The sequence below is a fragment of the Chenopodium album genome, chromosome 8 (assembly GCF_948465745.1).
Source record: "Chenopodium album chromosome 8, dcCheAlbu1.1, whole genome shotgun sequence".
In the NCBI taxonomy this organism is placed as follows: Eukaryota; Viridiplantae; Streptophyta; class Magnoliopsida; order Caryophyllales; family Amaranthaceae; genus Chenopodium; species Chenopodium album.
This window is the reverse complement of record NC_137841.1, coordinates 5694014-5713549: the sequence shown is the minus strand read 5'-3', so window position 1 is coordinate 5713549 and position 19536 is coordinate 5694014. Positions and strand designations below refer to the sequence as shown.

The 19536-nt window shown below is 34.5% G+C and overlaps 2 protein-coding genes across 4 annotated transcripts; one reads left to right on the top strand and one right to left on the bottom strand.

The window, feature by feature from the left end:
• Positions 1-1218: 1218 nt before the first annotated feature.
• On the top strand, positions 1219-9769 carry LOC145641660 (uncharacterized). 3 transcript variants are annotated; one of them, XR_014115487.1, is made up of 9 exons: positions 1223-1506; positions 2499-2783; positions 3189-3248; positions 3348-3557; positions 5226-5323; positions 5411-5508; positions 6328-6452; positions 6582-6896; positions 9320-9769. XR_014115487.1 is itself a non-coding variant. In XM_081692562.1 (8 exons), the coding sequence occupies exons 1-8, from the start codon at positions 1309-1311 to the stop codon at positions 6746-6748; spliced, it is 1089 nt and encodes a 362-aa protein (XP_081548688.1). In that variant the 5' UTR covers positions 1219-1308; the 3' UTR covers positions 6749-7217. The 3 variants fall into 3 exon arrangements, 2 of the variants coding, with proteins under 2 accessions (XP_081548688.1, XP_081548687.1); XM_081692562.1 differs by lacking the exon at positions 9320-9769 and having other exon boundaries at positions 1219-1506; positions 6734-7217; XM_081692561.1 differs by lacking the exon at positions 9320-9769 and having other exon boundaries at positions 6582-7217.
• Positions 8183-12378, bottom strand: LOC145555727 (phosphatidylinositol 4-phosphate 5-kinase 6-like). Its single transcript, XM_081617455.1, has 8 exons — positions 11164-12378; positions 10784-10951; positions 10114-10279; positions 9630-9746; positions 9346-9539; positions 9067-9170; positions 8880-8964; positions 8183-8755 (listed from the first exon to the last, which is right to left on the bottom strand). Exons 1-8 carry the CDS (start codon positions 12282-12284, stop codon positions 8467-8469), a joined length of 2244 nt encoding a protein of 747 aa, XP_081473581.1. The 5' UTR covers positions 12285-12378; the 3' UTR covers positions 8183-8466.
• Between the last annotated feature and the right edge of the window lie 7158 nt (positions 12379-19536).

The window sequence follows — 19536 nt, the reverse complement described above, 5'->3', positions numbered from 1 at the left end:
AAACATATTAATGAGGGTAAAAAAGTAAATATATATTTTTGTACACAATTTTATACATATTTTTAAGGGTATATTTGGTAGCACACTATTCCTAAGAGTTATTTTCTACTTTTTATAAAGTAGGGAAGTAGGGATAGGGATATGTGAGTTGATGATCGACAAACTACTAGTGGTGTTTTTTAAGGGGTTATTTCGTATCAGCATAGAAATTGAACTTATGATCACTCATAAAATCATAATGCAATTCAAGCATTCAAATTCATCATCATGTGTATAAAAAATTACAATAAATATCTTTCTTTTGGTTTTTTTTATTTGCTTTGTTCTTTCCATTTGTGCGCTGGGCTGGTGGTGTTGGGGGTCGACGTTGGCTAAGATGGTGGTTTGGGGGGTCGGGATTCACCGACCGGTTGGTTTCGGTGGCCAAATGGCGGTGGCCGACCAGTCCGCAAGGTTAGGGTTTCACGGAGGTAAAGGGTGGTTGGGATTTTTTTTTTTTTTTATGTTTTATTTTTTTTTTTTAAATTTGGACCAATCACGTGTTAACATGTGTCATGGTAATCTGTTATAACATGTTATTGACTTAGTTGTGACCAGTTGGGACTATTGAATGGCAAATACCCCCAATTGTTAGGATTATTAGGTAATAAACCTTTGTTGGGATTATCAAAAGTAGATCGCCCATAGTTGAGATTATAAAAGTGTATTTTTCCTAAAAATTATAACTAGTAGGTGTCTTAATGTTGGGTAATTTGAACTTGTGATATTGTACATACACTGATACACCCTTAGTTTTAACCATTAGGCAAAGACATAGTTGGTACATACTTCTTATATATACGAGTACAAATGTTGGAACTAATCAATTAGTTTACTTGGTTAAAGTTTTAAAAGAGGATACTCAAAACATGAGATTGAATTCATCTACATCGTTGTTCTTTAGTTTACCGTCTATACCAAAAAAGACAAATCAAGTGGCTTAGAGCTAAAACATTATTCCTTCTTTCTTCAATATATGTCCCAAAAAGTGAAAAAAAATATTTAGAAAATCATGACTAATGGCTTGTTCCGATATACTGAAAACAACTAAATTGATTACGGCTGAATTGAACTGATTAGGGCTGAACTGAATTGTTTCTAAGAGAAGGAAATTAAAAACTTAAATGAAATGAAGCTGAACTGAACGGATCCTAACCGATGAAAGAAAAAAAAAAATAATCTATCTATGAAATCACTGAATCCACTGTGATGTGCAACCGTAATTAGCTTCAACATTCGCTGACCTATTACAGAGTAGCAGCGCCAGCCATGGATTGTACTTCTTCTCCATGGATTTCTGGAACCTTCACTCTCTCTCCTCCGAGACTCCCTCGACTTCACTCTTCTTCTTCTTCATCATCTTCAGGTTTTCGATTATTCTGCCGCTCTCAATTCTCTGCAAAAGACCTCAAATTCGTCCTTCACGATGCTCTTCATTCTTCTGGAACTGACATCTCTCATGCTCAGGTATTTCTCTTGTAAATTAATTCGTAAATTTCATTTTGATTTGTATTTTTTTTTTTTTTTTTTTTTTTTGGATTGAAAATTGGTGAAATTTTTGGATGAATTTGGTTTTTTTGATGATTGATTATTAGAGATATTATTAATTAACGATTAAACATATGAACAAGTGATATGATCATGTGATTAATTAATGGAATGTTTGTATGATCGCAATTATGTTTGTTATAAAAATAGGGTCATTTGATTAAATTTTCATTTTAATTTTGTTTGTGTTGATTTATATTTCTGGTTTGTTGATTTTTGAATGTTGAACTCTAGTTGTTAGTCAGGATTGTTATACTGTATAAGTTGCGGGCCGCTAAAAGTGTTACATTAGCCAGCTTTAATAGTCGGATAGGTGGATATATGGGAGCATTCAATTGACTTAGGATGTGATCTTGTGGCTTTGTTGAGTCAGGTTGGATGGAAACGGAAACGGAAACAAGTTCGAGTATTAATACCATATGGAGTATGGACAAATTTCTTAAGCATTAACACAATCAACATAGGCATGATATGTTCTTTAAATATGGGACACAACTTCTTTTTAAATTTCTTTTCTCTCATCAATGTGTGCAGTGATTATACTATGCAATAGGTGGGTAGAAATTTCAAAAATTGAATCATGCCGAAAGATGTTTCATACATTACTTGATTATTTTCAGTTTTGTTAGGTGTCCTAAGTGACTAAGTGTTCATTTCATTCTAGGAATGTGCAGTTTATTTGGAAGTTGTATTTATTAAGGAGTGCCAAACCTATTTATGAATGCAGAAATTCTTAGATCTGTAAGAAGTTCCTATAATTCTTATTTCAAAATTTTATTATACTTTGCCAACAAGCATTTTGTGTTGAGTAGCTCGTGTGTGATTTTCAATGTAGTATTCTATTATGGTTATTTTCTTACTGATTTGTTCCTCATGAAATTTCTCTTGATTGGTGCATTGTGTTTGAGCAGGTTGCAAGGGATGGCTTTAATTCACAGATTCGGAATTTGTCTGAGATTGAGAGAGAAACTAGCATATGTATTAATAGATGTGTTGACCTGGGTAAAACAGCTCTATATATTGCTGCAGAAGATGACTCCCTCATGTCTCACTCATCTGTACCTCTTCCAGTTGATGCTTTTGTGGAGAGATTGGATAACCTTTCTACAAGCTATTGTCCTCATTATCGTTCTTCGCTATCTTCATCACCAGAGGATCTCTTGGATAGTTTAGAGAGGTACCTGTACATCACAAAGGTATATTTCTGCATTGACATTCAGATCATTTAGAATCATTGGACATATCTTAATTATCAACAATACCTAAGTGTGGACGGATATAGAATGTGTTAATGCATGATAAAACATAGTGATTTATCGCATCATTTGTGATGATGTGTGTTCCTCAAAAGTAGTCTCTTTGCTAGTGCTGATGGTTACTGGTATAGTGGCATCTGTGGTGGCATCCCTAGACATTGCAAGAGATATAAGTCATAGGACCCACACTATGTGGTGATTGTGGTAGATGTATATAGCCAGATTAGTTTGTCCAACTTTTATTAGTCATGCACTGTAGTTTAATCAGAAGTTCTTTTTTAAAAAAATAATACTTGCTGCTGTTGTTAAATTTTTTTACCATACTAACTTGAGGTTTCTTGATAGGGTTTTCGGAGAACCACTGCAGGTTCTAACCCTTCAACAAAAGACTATTATCTTCACTCGGTATGGCATGATGACTTTTTATAAATTTTTTATATTTTAAGTACTTCACATTACTTTTAAGGTGAGCTTCTGAATGTCTTGTTGCTAACTTGCAAACAGGTTCTAGCACAGCGTTGTGGATCTGTTGCTATCCTATCTCTGATTTATTCAGAGGTCCTCAAAATGCTCCAACTTTGGAGTGTAATAGATTTTGATGTTGAAATATATCACCCACATGATTTGTCAAGTCTCCCTAGAGCCTATAATAAGAAGAAAGGCAAAGAATCCGATCAAAAGCACATAATGACATCAGAATCCTTGTTGGTGGAGGTAAGCTTTGTTGGTATCACATTTTTGAGTTCTGATCCTTCTTGTTGCTGAAAATACAGCTTGTGTGATCTGTGGTTAGCAACTAGCAATTATACCTGGTTGTCTCTTTTGAGTATAATGTTGGCACATTTACAGATGTGCTGCTCAGCCAAGCATTTTGTAGTAGCATAGGTCAATTGCATGCTAACTTATACTCCCTCCATCCCATTATATAGTGCTCAACTGCTCATTTCTATTATCATGGTCAAAGTTTTAATTTATTGACCAAAAATTCTCGTTAATGTATACAAAAAAATATAGGCATGTGAGATATTGATAAATTCGTCTCAATGTGTAGCTTTAAAATTTCAAATTTTTATAATTTTGTTAATTTGTAATTAAAGATATTGATGGTCAAAGTTGCATCTTGAAGACCATGCAAAATATAATAGGCACTATATCTTGGGATGGAGGGATTGTAATGATTACGTGTTGTTAGAGTCAATACAGTTTCTTGAGTAGTTATGCATATGATATGGACAAGTAAAGTCAAAGGTGTTCTGTATCTTCAGTTAAGCTCCTCCTAGGGAAAGCTTTTGGATTGGAGGTACTGAAATAATAACAGAACACAAAATGAAGAGAATGGAGAAGGGTACAGGTGATTGTAGATGAGACAATATATTAGGTAGGTACTGAATTTTGGGGATACTCATCATTACTATACCTGCAAATCACCACCTTCAGTCCTTCACCATTCTTCCTCTTTTCTATTTTGCCTCCTATTACCCCCCTAATTTATTACTTCCAATCCAATCATCACTAAGTGACTTAGAACTGCAAAGTAATTCAGAAAAGAAATTGAGAAGTTGAGAGTTAAAGAGAAAAGTTTAGAAAATATTCTTGAATGGAAATAGTACATGGCAGTTTGCAGAAGAATCGGCCAATTGTTTGATAAAGATTTTTGCTGGCAGTTATATGAATGATAAAGCTATATAGTTCTTGAAAGAGTGAAACACTATCTATTTGGGTTTGGGAGTTGATGAAACATATTTTATTAGGTTGTTATATATATATATATATATACTTCCTCCGTTCTATTAATATTGCAACAAGGAGGAAATTACGCATCCCAAAGCACATTTTATATGCTAAATATCTATAATTGTGTAAGAGTAAAAATTATAAAAAGTTGATATCGTGAAAATATTTTATGAGACGAATCCAACAAGATCCCACATGACTATATTTTGCTTAACGTATAAATCATATTAAATGGTCAAACAAGAGTGATGAATAGTGCAAAAAGTCCATTGTTGCAATATTAATAGAACGGAGGAAGTATATATCTTTTCGTTCGTGTAGATCTCCTAATACATGTGCCAAATTTTTATGCGACACTCATTTTGGTTAGAAAGGAGAAATTATAAGAAATATGTAAGGTGGAATAATGAGTGAATCATTGATGGACTTAGAGGAGAATAATAGGAGATTGGTGACTTGAGAGTTAGATTAGTAGTGTTGTGCTTCATTTTAGTTGGATCTGGTTCTTGATTCTTTGTTTGATTTGTTTCCTTGTGTTTACATTGAGGAATGATCAGTAGGATAAAGAATAATATATTGCAAGTAATTGAACTTTGTCTAGAGAACTGTGGAACTGCTTAGTTAGCATATTTGTTGTGCTTGTTGCAGATCTTGAGAGATTTGAAGAATACTTATTGGCCATTTCAGCAGAATCAAACAGAGAGTTTGTTTCTAAGGGCAGCAATTGCAGCTAATTGCGTTAACAGGTTGAGGCTAACTGTCAATTATAAACTTCTCCTGCTGTGATGTCTATTTGAGTCTGAGTTAATGAAATTTTTGTTTGCTAATTTCAGTGGCTTTGAACATGCATCTGCAAAGGCTGCCCAACATAGGCTAGATCGTGGAGTTTGGACTAGTGTGCTTTTTGGGGACATGAGGCGTGCATTATCTGGTATGCCATGCACATAGAAGCCATTAGAATGTTTTATAAATGTTTAACTCATTTACACTCAGTGTTCAACCCCCAATTTTGATTTAATGAGTTCGTTGTCTTGACTTTTGAGGTTCTGACGAAACTTTGGTTTAACTTATGTCAAAGATCTTGGATAACCCACCGCCACCATTGACCTTATCTTAGCCACAGCGACCACTGATCTTCAACATTATTTGCCTACCACCCTTTACTGGCATATTCGTCCTTCTTTTCCCTCACACCCCACTCAATACCCACGGCTTCCCTAGTCCTCACTTCCCTTACAAATTTACTACTCTAATTTCCACTCTTCTAAGTTCTTACTTCACCTTAATTATTGTTTCATCTTTTGGCCCTTGCTAGTTTTAGACTTTAAGTAATGTGACCCTTGTCAAACTTTTTGAGTTTCTTCTTATAATTGATGTGAAATATTGCCAATTCAATGGCATTTAGTAAAAAGAAACTATCAGATGCAACATATTCTTGTTTTGAAGTATATGTTCAATGTTTAAAACATGATTTGCCAACTTGCCATAAACTCTATGGAATCTGACAATAAAGTGGTGAAAAGTTCATGATCATAACTTTAAAGTATATACTCAAGGACTTGGAATATGAAGGCATAATGATACGAATATATAGTGCACACTGACAAAATATATTTCTATCCATATTTTTTCTCACTGGTTATAGATTGCAAGTATTGTGCTTTTGTTTTGATTCAATAATTCTTTTTTAATTTATGATAATTGATGCATAATGCAACTAACACCCCTCCCCCCTGCTTGGGGCTTTCAGCGTGTGAACGTCTAATTCTCTTAGAAGCCAATGCTGAGGAGTTGAGAGATTATGCTGTTCTTCTGTACCACTGTAGCTACTATGAGGAGGCATTGCAGTACCTGAAGTTCTACAATGAAGTAAAGGTACTATTTCACCCAATATGTGTTTTCAAAAATTTAACCAATGTATCTTTCTCCATGCAATAATAATTAGTTCTGCCGTCAAAAAAAAAAAAAAAAAATTAGTAAACATGTGATTCTTCCATCATGCAGCAAAAATCAGGTTCACTGAACCCAGCTGAAGATGATGCTGTTGAAAAACTCATTGTTCGACTTAACCTTATTATGATGGAAGAAGGGTGGAAGAGACCCTCAGCAAGTTTCTTTCGTAACAATTCCGAGCCATGGTAGCTTATCTGATACAGATTTTATTCCTCTGATCAATCGAATAGCTAATGTCAGACAGCCACTTGGAAATCAAGACTACAAAATACTTGGTGAATGAATTTGTCGATCTTAAAGTGGCAACGAGCTTCAACTTCTATGGGAGATGAGAAAATATTTGCACTAACCGGAGCTCAATAGAAGGTAAATCTGAGCTTGTCTTGATGAATGTATTTAGACTGATTCATCTGTCGCATTTTGTTGGCTGTTGAGAGTATTCTGCTTCTTTGTAAATGTATGATTATGTTTAACCGGGGTGGGAGGTTGATAATTGTATAAAGTAGGAACTGTTTGTTATTCTCATGTCACATTTTTCACATGCTATGTATATACCATCATATCACCACCTCCCATATAAAATGTACATAACACTTGTACCTTCATCAAAAGTATTTTCCAGTTACATGACATTTGTATAGGGTTTGGAACTCTTGAAAGATTGATAACTACGAACTAGTATTTCGATGCCACTGTTTCTCATGCTTTATGGTTTCAGACTTTCAGTTTTATATAAAAACTCACTTTATATGAGGTAGTTTTTGCTCATCTGTGGAAGCTTTGTTCTCATATTCATGACTACTAGTACGTGCGCGCTTTCCCCCTTAAAGAAATTTCAACTACGTTCTTAAGAAAATGGAAAACATCACTGGCCTAGTTGTTTTCCGTCTTTTCTTCTTTCTTTTCTGTAAGTGGATCTCAATCGTTCACCATCAGAATTCTGTCGAGGATTCAACTTTTTCAGGCCATTCATCTTTACTTTATTACAATATTGTTTAGTGGCTCAATATTTTTATATAAACTTTTATTACTACGGAGTAGTATACTAGTAAGTTGTTTTGGTTGATTTCAATGATTCTGTCACACAAATCTTCAGTCAGAATTTTAATACTTGGAAGAAAAAATGGTAAAGGTAAACCTGAGGTATTTTTATAAGAATGTAATAGTTGAATTATTAAACAATAAAAATAATGTTTCTTTTAATTATTCCTAGATTTGAAGGTGGGGAAGGATTATGTGAAACTTATAGGTTCAGGTTGTGTTTGTTGGTTTGATGTTTTAGGTGTTTTGAACACCTTGTATTGTTCTCAACTGTTTTGGTTGATTGCATGCGTGATTTTGTCATGAATTCATTTTCCATGTATTGGGAGAGCATTATGATAAGACTTAGCAGTCATATGGCAAATTCCACTTAGAATGTGCTCCTAATTATATCTAATCACAAAATACAAGCTATAACCATAAAGAAAACTGTAAGAATTTCGTTTTCCTGTTAGATAAATTATACTACCAAAAAGTTTACCTCAATGAATTCTGTACAATTACCAACTAGTACTTTGACCCCCCAAGTTCTTCATTTTTCTGGGACCAAAAGAAAAAATAAAATGAAATTTTGAGGTGTAAGAAGAATCAGCCTAACCAATCTGTTTATCTTTCGAGTTTTAGGAGTTGTAATTTACAGTTAAAATAATCTTTGAGGAGCAGCTTCTATATTTCCTTTCTTTTTTTTTTTTTTTTGGTTAATCTATACCTTTTTTTCACTAAAACAATTTGTCATGGGAATGTGTCCTAAAATGTTGTTCATGCCGAATGCTGCCCGGCTGCCTGCTCTGATGGCCAGAATCGCCTGCTTAAATTCTGATACAATGAAAATCCTGGCTGTAAAACGAGCATCTGAGCTGAAAGCTAAATTTTGTGGAATGAATGTTGATCTCCATTACCCATCTTCTGCAAATACCTTGTAAATGAAATCTCGGAAACGTTTTGAGTACTGCCTAGGATCAACAGCAGAAATAGAAGTGGAATCATATTGGAAAGCCTTATATGCATGCTCTAGCTTTTTGCTGATATCGTAGTCTTGTAGAATGTCAATTATTCCAAAGAAGATGATAACATCATAGCACTCTCCTGTTGGTTCTACTACCTGAAATTCACCATCTTCTGATTTTCGTATTGTCAATTCTGCTCGTGCTGGCATGTTGATCCCTAATCTAATCGATGCCCACCTGCAAAAAAAATCACCATTACCAAATTGAATTTAAACCAAGTATAAAGCAGTAAACAATAAATTTCTCAACAATTAACAAGATCTAAAGCATTTATTGTATACAACATTGGATAAGATCTTACTGGTTAGGATCAAAAACTAGTTTATCTGTTTCGTTTACTTTCGAAAGCCGAGGTGCTATCAGGTCACTATTACTTTCTCCTTTTCCTGCATCAAAATAGTTTAGCACATACTTAAACTTCTTAATAACCTTATGGCAAAGAACTGAAGAAGCCAAAGATCTGATTCTAGATATATTTAAAATTTCACCTTCTGAAGTTTTTGCACAAGAATCTCGAAAGTGTAAACCGACTAAAAGACTATAATCCATAATCCTCTCCTGCTCGAGGAAGTCGCAGTCCCTGTCTACTTGCCTGCATTAAGGAATATCCAATATTATTCAAAGGTTATTAAGAAAACACAAAGGAAATATCATAATACATGGAACTTTTTAAACTAAGTTCTCTTTAGGCATATTACAAGAAGTCAAAAATCTTGACTAATCAACTGTTTCTGGTTTCAGGAAAAGGAAAACAAATTTATAATCACCTGCAGAACTCTTGGAACCAAAACCTCTGTAATCGGAAGATATAGTTAAGGTCTAAATCTTTGAGGGTGGTGGTTGGGTCAATTTCTGACTCGGGTTTATCTGTTGTACGCCCATGCGAAGAGCCTTTCAAATCAAACCGCCGGTGAATTGCATAGTCAGTACAAAAGAGATTTCCCATTATAACAAATCGAACCTGTTCCATCAGTTGCAAAACTATGAGTAGAAATAGCAGATAGTACATAAGATTTACTGGAAGTACTGTCTGTGGCTTATTCAGTCTTACTTTCTTCTGTGTTGCTCCTGTTAACTTCACACAGTGAAGACCATAGAACCTGGTTACTAAAGTGTCTTCAAAAGTGCGAACATGGTTATAATAAGCTCGAAGCATCCTAAGGAGCACCTGCATAAGGGTCAAAATATGTTATAGAAGGCGTATTAAACTATTTGCAGAAATAGAAGCACCACTTAGCAGTTAGCATGGTGACCACTAGCGCGTGTGAGAAATGTAGGGCACATGAAGGTAGTGTGTGCCATGTACATACCGGCAGAGGAGTACCATGATTGATCTCCTGCCTCCCGGTTGCATGATATAAGAATGGCTTATCAATGATAACATTGTCAGCTATTTGAGTAAGCAGCCTAAAATACACGCTTGGTAGATAAAGTGTCGTTTTAGCCTTACGAATTATGCATCATATAGGGCTATTTGAGGGTAACAAATTAGATTGACAGATAAAATTTAACTAATGTGAAGCAGAGCAACTCACTTTTACTTCGGATTTCTTCATTGTCTTAATCATATACTTGTCATCATGGGTTAAGTAAAAGAAGCTTCCACTTTTTCCCGGAGATGAAAGCTCCCGAAGGGCATCATTGCCACAAATTGATAACATATAATCAGCTGCATCCACTTTGAACAGTGTCCTTAGGGTCCTGAGCAGAAATATAATCAAAACTTAAGATTACGATTGATTAATAATTTAAAAGTCATCTGTTTAAAATTATCACTTGTTAATGATATTTAAGTGTCCTCCCAAATACAAACCAATATAGCAGAAAAGTTGTTTTGCAGGTGATAAAAACTTCTACAGATGAGTAGGAATTCCTTAATACAAAAATCATTCAGCTAAGGCTCCTAGAGGTTCCCTAGTTACTCATTGGCCTTGCCAGCCAGTCAGGCACCCATCGTACCCCTGAAAGCCTTTGCAAGACATGGCCGAACACGACCTCGTCCTACTTGGGACTTGGGAGGCATATTCTGGGTCTGCCTCAAGAGGGCTAAGCTCCTGGCTTGCTAGTTGCATGGTTTGGTACGTATTTACTTTCATTACATGCTTTCATTGAATGGGCACAAGCTATAAAAATCCTCAATAATGCTTCGTTGCTTTTGTAGAAAAGAAATTGAAGAATCCAAAGTACCTACATTACAAGGCTAACCTGAAAACCAAAGGACAATAGTCCTTCCATTTGAAATCACAAGATGGGTGGGGAGGAGTGTGCTTGGAACCTTCTGGAGGGAATTTCGTCCAAACTTTTTCCTTGGGATCAAAAGCCGAAGACTTCAGGTCACGCTTTATTGGCGGCCCAGGTCTTCCCACAGAATGTCTGCACAAAGATACCAAGGCTGTTAGCTATGATCAACTAATGAACACTATGTTTTCACCTGTAACTGCAGTCTGAATACAACAGAAATTTTCGACTCTGTAACAATCTGCAGTACAGAGGTATGTGCTCTTACATAGCAACTAAAGCAAACTAGGGTATAGACAAAAGTAGATTCATTGAAACAAGTTTGAAAAGAAATATTCTGTAATAACCTTATTCCTAGCTGCAAGTTGAGCATCAACTCATAATTTTTATGCCCCCTGCAGATAGTCTCCCCTTGCTTCTTGATCGTCTTTGGAAGTAGAATAGGTCGAAAGTTCCGTGGCATGGAATTTTCCAAACACTCTCCAGTTCTCCTATTCAAACCATTAGGAGAGCCATCTTGATCATATTCCCAACCTGCTTTCGAGGCCCTACTATCAACCAACTTCCTTGCTGTCTTTCCATTGAAACTAGGCCAATTGACCACCTTTTGTGATGGAAACATGGTAATCTCCTCTCCTGGGTAAATCTTGCATTCATTCATATCAACATTAAACAAATCTTGAGGATCCCATTCACCTTCTCCAGTATCAGATGCATTACTTGCCGCGTAATAGGTGACACTTTGCTCACTAGGTTCAACACTCCAAACACCAACATAACAACTTCCATTTTCCCATTTGTAAGTACCTTCCCCCTTAGGATACCCTTCCTCCCAACACCCTTCAAAAACATTCCCATTAGCAAAATTTAAAGTACCATTACCATGAAAAACTCCATTTTTCCATTGACCTACATAACAATTCCCATTCACCCATTGATATTTCCCTTGACCTTCTTGCATCCCCTTTATCCATTCCCCTTCATAGTAATCTCCATTTGCAAAATTTTCGGAACCTTTACCGTGTTTCGTATTCATTGACCAAAATCCTTTATATGAATCCTCATTTGCATTAGTATAAGTTCCAATTCCATCCATATAACCTCTTTTGAATTCCCCTTCATAGGTTGCTCCTGAAGGCCAAGTGAACCTACCCTTGCCCATTGCTTTACCCTTTTGCCATTCTCCTACATACATACAACCATCATTCCACAAATACTTTCCATTACCATGGGGAAGGTTATCAATCCACAGCCCTGTATAGAAATCCCCATTGGTGAACACCGTCTCGGCTCGGTACGCCTCCCCGGGCCCGGCTCTTGACCCGGGCCCTGTGGCGGCGAGGTCCTCGTCGTCCACGTGGGCAACAGACATTGATGCAAAGATGCTGTTGGTTTTTGTTCTTCTTGCTGCTAATGCGGTTGATTTCTTTACCTTGAACTTGAAGATACCAGCAAAATCTTTGCTCATTATCTTCCTTTTTCCTCTTCCTACCTAATCTCAGCTCATTCCTTAATCCCCTGTTTTTTCTTCTCTCTTCCCATCATCTAATCTCCATCCTTAGATTAAATAATTTCCTCAAAAAAATTCTAAGAAAAAGTAAAAATGCAATCTTTTTTCCTCTTCTTTTTGCCTCGTTATCATAACAACTCACATTGTCTCAAAGATTGAAACTTTGACATACCCATATAACTGAATCATCAAAATATTCAAAAAAGATTGGAACTTTGATATAAATTAATGATTTTAAGACATGGGGTTGAATATTCTGGTGTGAAAAATGCAATATGATGTTTGTTGTCAAAAAAATATGTGAAAAAATGGAGCCAATGGCCGGCTCTGTATTTTCTATGTCTATTTTTGTGGGATTTTTTAAAATTTATTTTTACTTATTAATTATTTTAATTTATTTTACTCTTCTCTCTCTCTCTCCTATCCTCTGATAATTTCTGTGTTTGGACCAAAGGATTGAACAAAACCCATCTAAATGTCTCCGAAATCTGCTCCTAAAACTGCTAACATACCAAACAGTTGGAAGAGATGTTTGCATGTAAGAAATTTAATGGTGCCAGTTGTAGACTTTGCTGTGCATTTCCCATTTTTAGTCTTCCAAATCCTCTATTCTTTATGACTATTTGGCATCATTTTATTTCATTTTTTGTTACATATTATCCCTCCTAATTTTAACATTATTCTTCAATTAATTTTTTTGTTTTTAATCCTGTTTTCACCTACATTTTGACCTGCATTTTAAGTCATCTTGATTTAATTAACTGCTCTTTTATGACTCCATTGTGATGGACAGATGACGTTATTATAACTTAAATATTCGGATGTACCTATAACTCGATAAATAAGCGCATCTAAAATCGTCTTACTCGCTGATATTTTTCTACTAAGAACTCATTTAGAGCTATGAGTTAAAGAGCGATAAAAATTGGTTTTAATGTATCGTACGGCTCTACCTACTTTTAGGTACACGGCATCTGGGTGTATCATTTTACAAAATACAACTATGTTTTCAAGAATTGTTCTTGATCAAGTTATATTGTAGTTTAGAATACGGCCTGCATGATAGATAGAGGTTGTTTGAAGTCAACGCACAATGATAAATATACTTTAGCTATAAATATATTGAAGTATGTTAATAGGTTAAGAGATTAAATAATATCATACTAACCCGTATTATATTGTACAGTGAATCAGTGATATTGTGTATTGGAGTTGCATTTTATGTCGTTATCTTTGATCTTAATAAACCAAAAAAAATAAATAAATCATTCTTCTCAATATTTTGGTTTTGGATTTATATATTAATATAATATTGTTTTTTTTTTTTGGTGTTTAGAGAGCCACAAGGGCGGGGGTGAGAATCGATCCCAAGATCTCTAGAAATCGGGAGGGAAACTCTAACCACTTGAGCTATCCATCACTCTCTATTAATATAATATTGTGAATTATAATGGTTACCTCCTTAATTATAAAGTCGTACCAGTTTCAGTCCCCTGCAATACAAATAATTTGTTAATTAACAAATTTTAATGCAAAAAATGTTTTTCAATGAAATAAAATAAAATAGCTTAATCATATAGCAAGTGAATTGCTTGTATTTAAAGATGGTGGTGGCCTGGTGGGTTGTGGCGTTGTGCTTGAATTGGTGTCGGGCTTATATTCCTTGGGCCTAGCTAGGCTCCACCCATTGCTAAGCCCACTTGTTACCAACATTTGCATTTGTGTTAGAATATGTATCCAAATTATTAATTGAAGGTTATTTAATATTCACATAATCCAAAATTCAGCCTTCAAAAAAAAAAAAAAAAAAAAATTACAACATCTTTGTTTTCTACATTTTTTCAAGCATAACTTTAACTCTTAAAATATAAGTGTGTTTTGCATGCGACTAAACCATACCATGTGGCCAATTACAATTAAAAAAAAGAAGCAATTCCTATAACACTGATCGCGTAACCCTTTTCACGTTGACTAAATAACGCATATAACACTAACGAAGTAACTTCTGTAACAATGACTGATTAATCCATACTATGTATAACACTAACGAAGTTAACCTATGATAGAGGACCACATAGTGTGGCCAACCAGGCAACCACCTATAAGAATGTTCGAGGTGTGGCCTACTTTAATTTTTTGTTTTATGTCTTTTTGTTTTCTTTGTAATTAGCTTTGCCTCATTCGAATAAAAAAAGCATATAAGAATTTATGTAAAATGTTTTATTATGAATTTGTACAAATTATAAAATTTAAATTCTAATCTAATAAATACTACGTTCACATTTAGACAAATTTAACAAGATTTTATACGACTATAATTTGCGAAGTGGATACTCCCTCTTTTTTTCTTTTCTTTTTTTATTTTTTATGCATTACTTTGACTGACACATTTGTCAAGATGTAACTTTGACCGTTAATATTTTTAATTGTTTATTAGTAAAAATTGTAACAAATTTACATTATGAAAGTAAACATTATGATGAATCTTTAATATATTATATAATATTCCCTTCGTTTTTAAATACTTGTTCCATTTCTCCATGCGCGGAGTTCTAAAATTGCATGAAGTAATAAAATATAAAGGTAGTTAGGTTGGTGGAAGAATTAAAAAAAAAAATCGTAAAAAGCAAAGTAGTGGAGAAATTAGATGAGAGAGAATATGAAGTTAATAAAATATGGTTTAGTTTTCAAAAAAAAAAAATTTAAAAAAAAATATGATTTATGTTGGGTTCACTAGGTGAGAGAAATGAATTAAATATTATAAAATATTTTCAAAAAAGAAAATGGATCAAATATTTAAAAACAACCGAAAATGGAAAGTGAAACAAGTATTAAAAAACGGAGGGAGTAACATGTATTTATTTTATAATAGCAAAAAAAATAAAAATAAAAATGAAAAAGTCAAACATGGTATGTGAATAGTGCAAAATTCAAACTGATACATTAAAAAGAAAATTAATGGAGGGAGTAATAGTATGCGAATAATACGTAGGAGATAGTTTTGATGTTATCAGTTGTTTAAGGCTAGAGTTTAGTTTTGATGTTATCAGACAGTCGTTTTAGACTAGAGTAAATGAGTCTAAGGCTATTTTTTTAGAAGGTTTTGCGTGAAACCGTTTCACGTGAGTTCGATTTATAATGCACACACCCATCCCTGATCAAGGTTAGCCCGACCTGACTCGATTTTGGGCGGGTTTTGGACAGAATTTTCCGATTCGAAATTTTTTTGGGGTGGGTTTGGGAATACATTTTTACGCATATTTAGTTGAATTTTTAGGCCTCATCCATATTGGCCCGAAAAGCCCACACGACCTGACCATTTTGGGCGATTTTGGGCCCGAAGCTTGGCTCGGCCCAAGAAGTGGGCATAATTTTTTAGCTTCATCCCGGCAAGCCCGTCCAATGATCACCTCTACCCATCCCCACCCACTGCCACTGCCACAACCTAGCCACTTTACGTTCGGCGACTACCCTCTCCTACCCATCCCCCGGCGCCGACGACCACCCTCTCCTGCCCATCCCCCGGCGCCGGCGACCCCCCACCCATTTCTCGACGCAGGCGACCCCACAAAATACACAGGAACAACCACCGAACAAACGAAAGTTTCTCTTCTTTTTGTTCTTCATTCTAGAATCTACCATACTATCGAAGCAGCTTCTCAGCTCTCTCTCTATTGAACAGTGGGAGGAATTCGAGTCGTCAAGTTTGGTTGTTTATTGTGCTGCGGAACCCTTAAATATAATCTGATACTTATAAACCAATTTCTGACTATTATAATCTAATTTCTGAAACTTTTATTTTAATATCTGTTAATTATTATCTAAATCCTAACAATTACAATCTAATATCTGATAATTAAAATATAATATCTGACTATTATAATCCAATTTCTGACAGTTAAAACCTAATATCTTACACTTATAATCTAAAATCTGATAATTATAATCTAACATCTGACCATTATTATCTAATTTCTGACACTTTTAATCTAATATATGATATTTATAACTTAATATCTAACCATAATTATCTAATTTCTGACAATTAAATTTTTTTTTTTTTCTGTTTGTATGACCGGACTCATCTGAGTCCGTTCTACACAATAATTTCACATTCTTTTTTCCTGAACTTTAATTCTCTCGATCGATCTAATTTGTTTGTAAATTTTTTTTAAACTTATATACCTCTTCCACTCTATTTTACCTACAAACAAAAAGGGTTTTTGCATCAAAAAACAAACACAAAGGGTTTAACACTTGTCAATGCACAATTTGAACTATTAAAATTTGGTTATGTTTATATAAAAATTACTCCCTTCGTTTTGTAATAACTGCAATGCTTTTATTTTACGTCCGTTTTATAATATTTGCAAAATTGCAACTAGTGTGTGGCTTGAGAGATGTTCGAAATTGCTAATTTATACTTGTTTAATTTGATAACAATGTTTGATTGTTTTTTCTTAATATATTGATATTCATCTTGAAAAGTTAATATTTTGAATAGAAATTTCAATAGAGGGTATAGAAGTTTCAATAGAGAAGGTATCATATTGACTATTTTGAATAGAAATTTCAATAGAAGGGGTATCATATTTTTAATAGAGGGGGTATCAAAGTATCATACTCAAAATATTTTCAATAGAAATTTCACTAGAGGGTATCATATTTTCAATAGAAATTTCTTAATCTTCTGATAAACAAGTTGAATATGATTTTTCAGAAGAAAAAAAAAAGGTTGAATATGATACCCCCTATGTTTTCTATATTTCCGATTTTATAATGTAATTAACATATCTCATACTATATACCCGTATTAGAAAATTAAAAATTTAGACAAAATTAATAAGATATCATATGACTATGTTTGAAGAATAAGAATGTAAAATGTTATATTCCATTTGAATAGGAGATTAGGAGCCTATATAAGGATGCTTGTGAGACGAGATAACGGACTCGCGGGCTACTTGAGCTCGAGACAGTCAAAACTCGACTTGTGTAAGTTTGACTTGAATTGTTGACGAGTCAAACCGAGCATTTCATTATTCGACTCAAAAGTTCATTAGAATAATATTTATGCACTCATATCACCATATGTATATTTCTCAAAAGACGTAATTAAAAGAGAGAGAATGATGTCACTCTAAGTACGGAGTTCTAAAATACGAATCAAATTACAAGCTACTCAAGACCGACTTGATTAAATTTGGTCAAACCTCAACTCAGTCAAAGCTCAATTAACCTCGATTCGATCATGTTAAAGAGTCGAGTTGAGCTACCCTAAACTTGATTTGCATCATACTCTAAAGCTATCCATATTTCAAATAGAACTAAGAGTTTTGATTTTGTTTTTGTATGAGAGTATTAATAATTGGGAAATTCTCATTGGTAGCAACAAACTATTGCACATTCTCATTGGTAGCAAATTTTTTTAAAAATCTCTTAAATAGCATTAGTAATATAATTACTCTCTAATATAGCATTATTTTACTAAAACTAACATAATTAAGTTAATTGGACTAACCATGGTTACATAATATGGAATGGACTAAAATACCCCTTTTAATTTTGTAAATGCACTCCCACTGATCAATTAAAAAAGGCCCATTCATTGAAGACTTTTGCCGTTCAACACTTTCGAACGTAGTTGTGCTGCTGCGTTGATGATTTTCGAGTGCTAAACAACAATTATCAATCTACCAATTTCAATCCTAATCTCTCCAAGGTGCTAAATTTTGACTTTGGGAAGGTATGTCATCCTATTTGAACCCTAAATTTTCTATTTTTTTTAATTGAAATGTATTGTTGTTATAATTGCTCTGTTTTTTCCATGGATGATTGTTTGAGAAATCTGGGTTTTTATGTGCTGAAATTTTTAATCTTTCTGGTAAATTAGGGTATGTTTTATTGTTAATTGGTGTGTGGTTTGTTTTGGGTTTTTATATGTGAATTCGTGTGGTTGTAATGGAGAAATTCTTGTGTATTTTTAGGATTGTTAGTTCTGTCCAAAATTAGTTGAATGTTTCGAATTTATTGAGTTAATGTTGCAAGTTGAATTGAGATGTGTATTTGGTTTAATAAATGCAGAATGGGTGATGCTATTGTGTTGAAATTCAAGTTTAGAAGTGGTGATATAGATGTTGTTGTCGAGGACATCGATAAGACAAACCTTATCGATGTGATCATAGATTATTGGGATTATGCCGTTGAACGACGTATTGAAATGCCCAAATTCCCTACATTTAGATATGTGCATAACAAAAATTACCACTATCTTAATAGTGATAAGGACTTAATGAAGATGTTCTATGACTTTGCTGGAAAGAATGTTATATACATATGAGTGTATGATGCTAATAGTCCAAGTCAAATTTTTAAAGATGCTAAGGCTTTAAGAACAACTAGGAATGCAAGACAGATTAAGGAACAAATGAAAGGTGTTGCAGAATTTGCTGGTATTTCATTCTCTGTTAACTTGGATGAAATGGGTGATTTGACTCAAAAAAGAGGTACTGTTAAAACTAGAGGTGGGAGGTGTGGGGGTAGGGGTGAATATAGAGGTGTGGTGGAGTTAGGGGATCAACCAATTGAGGATGAGGATAATTTAAATGCATATGTTCAGTTAGTTGGTAATAGAGGGAGAGGGAGGGGGAGAGGGTTGGGAGAGGTACAGGGAGAGGAAGGGGCCAAGATAGAGGGAGGGGAAGGGGTAGAGGGAGAGGAAGGGGTACTGGAGGGAGGGGAAGGGGATTTGAGTACTGGTTGGGGCTTGAAACCGGGGACACAGAAGGAGTTGAATCAAATATTGCAACTGACATAGGTGCTAGTGAACCTGAAAATGGGCTTGAGATTGAAGCATACATAGGTGTTAGAGTGGTCAGAAGAAGTCCAAGGAAACATAAACAATCTGATTACCCTCCACTACCATTGCAACCTGAACCTGTTTCATCCTTATCCTCTAAAACACTAGTGTTAAGAAAGAAAGTGCCAAATACAACAACTAGGAGAAAAGGGTTGTTAGTTGCTAGTAGTTCAATGTCTATATCTAATGGTGGAACACATGACATAGTTTCACTTGAAGATTTGGATATGGACTCTGACCAAGAAGAAGATCCACCATTCATCCATTCTGGACAAGTCAATAGCTCTTCTAGTGATGCTGAAACTTTAGATGATGAAGAGGATATGCATGCAACTAAGTGATGTTGATGAT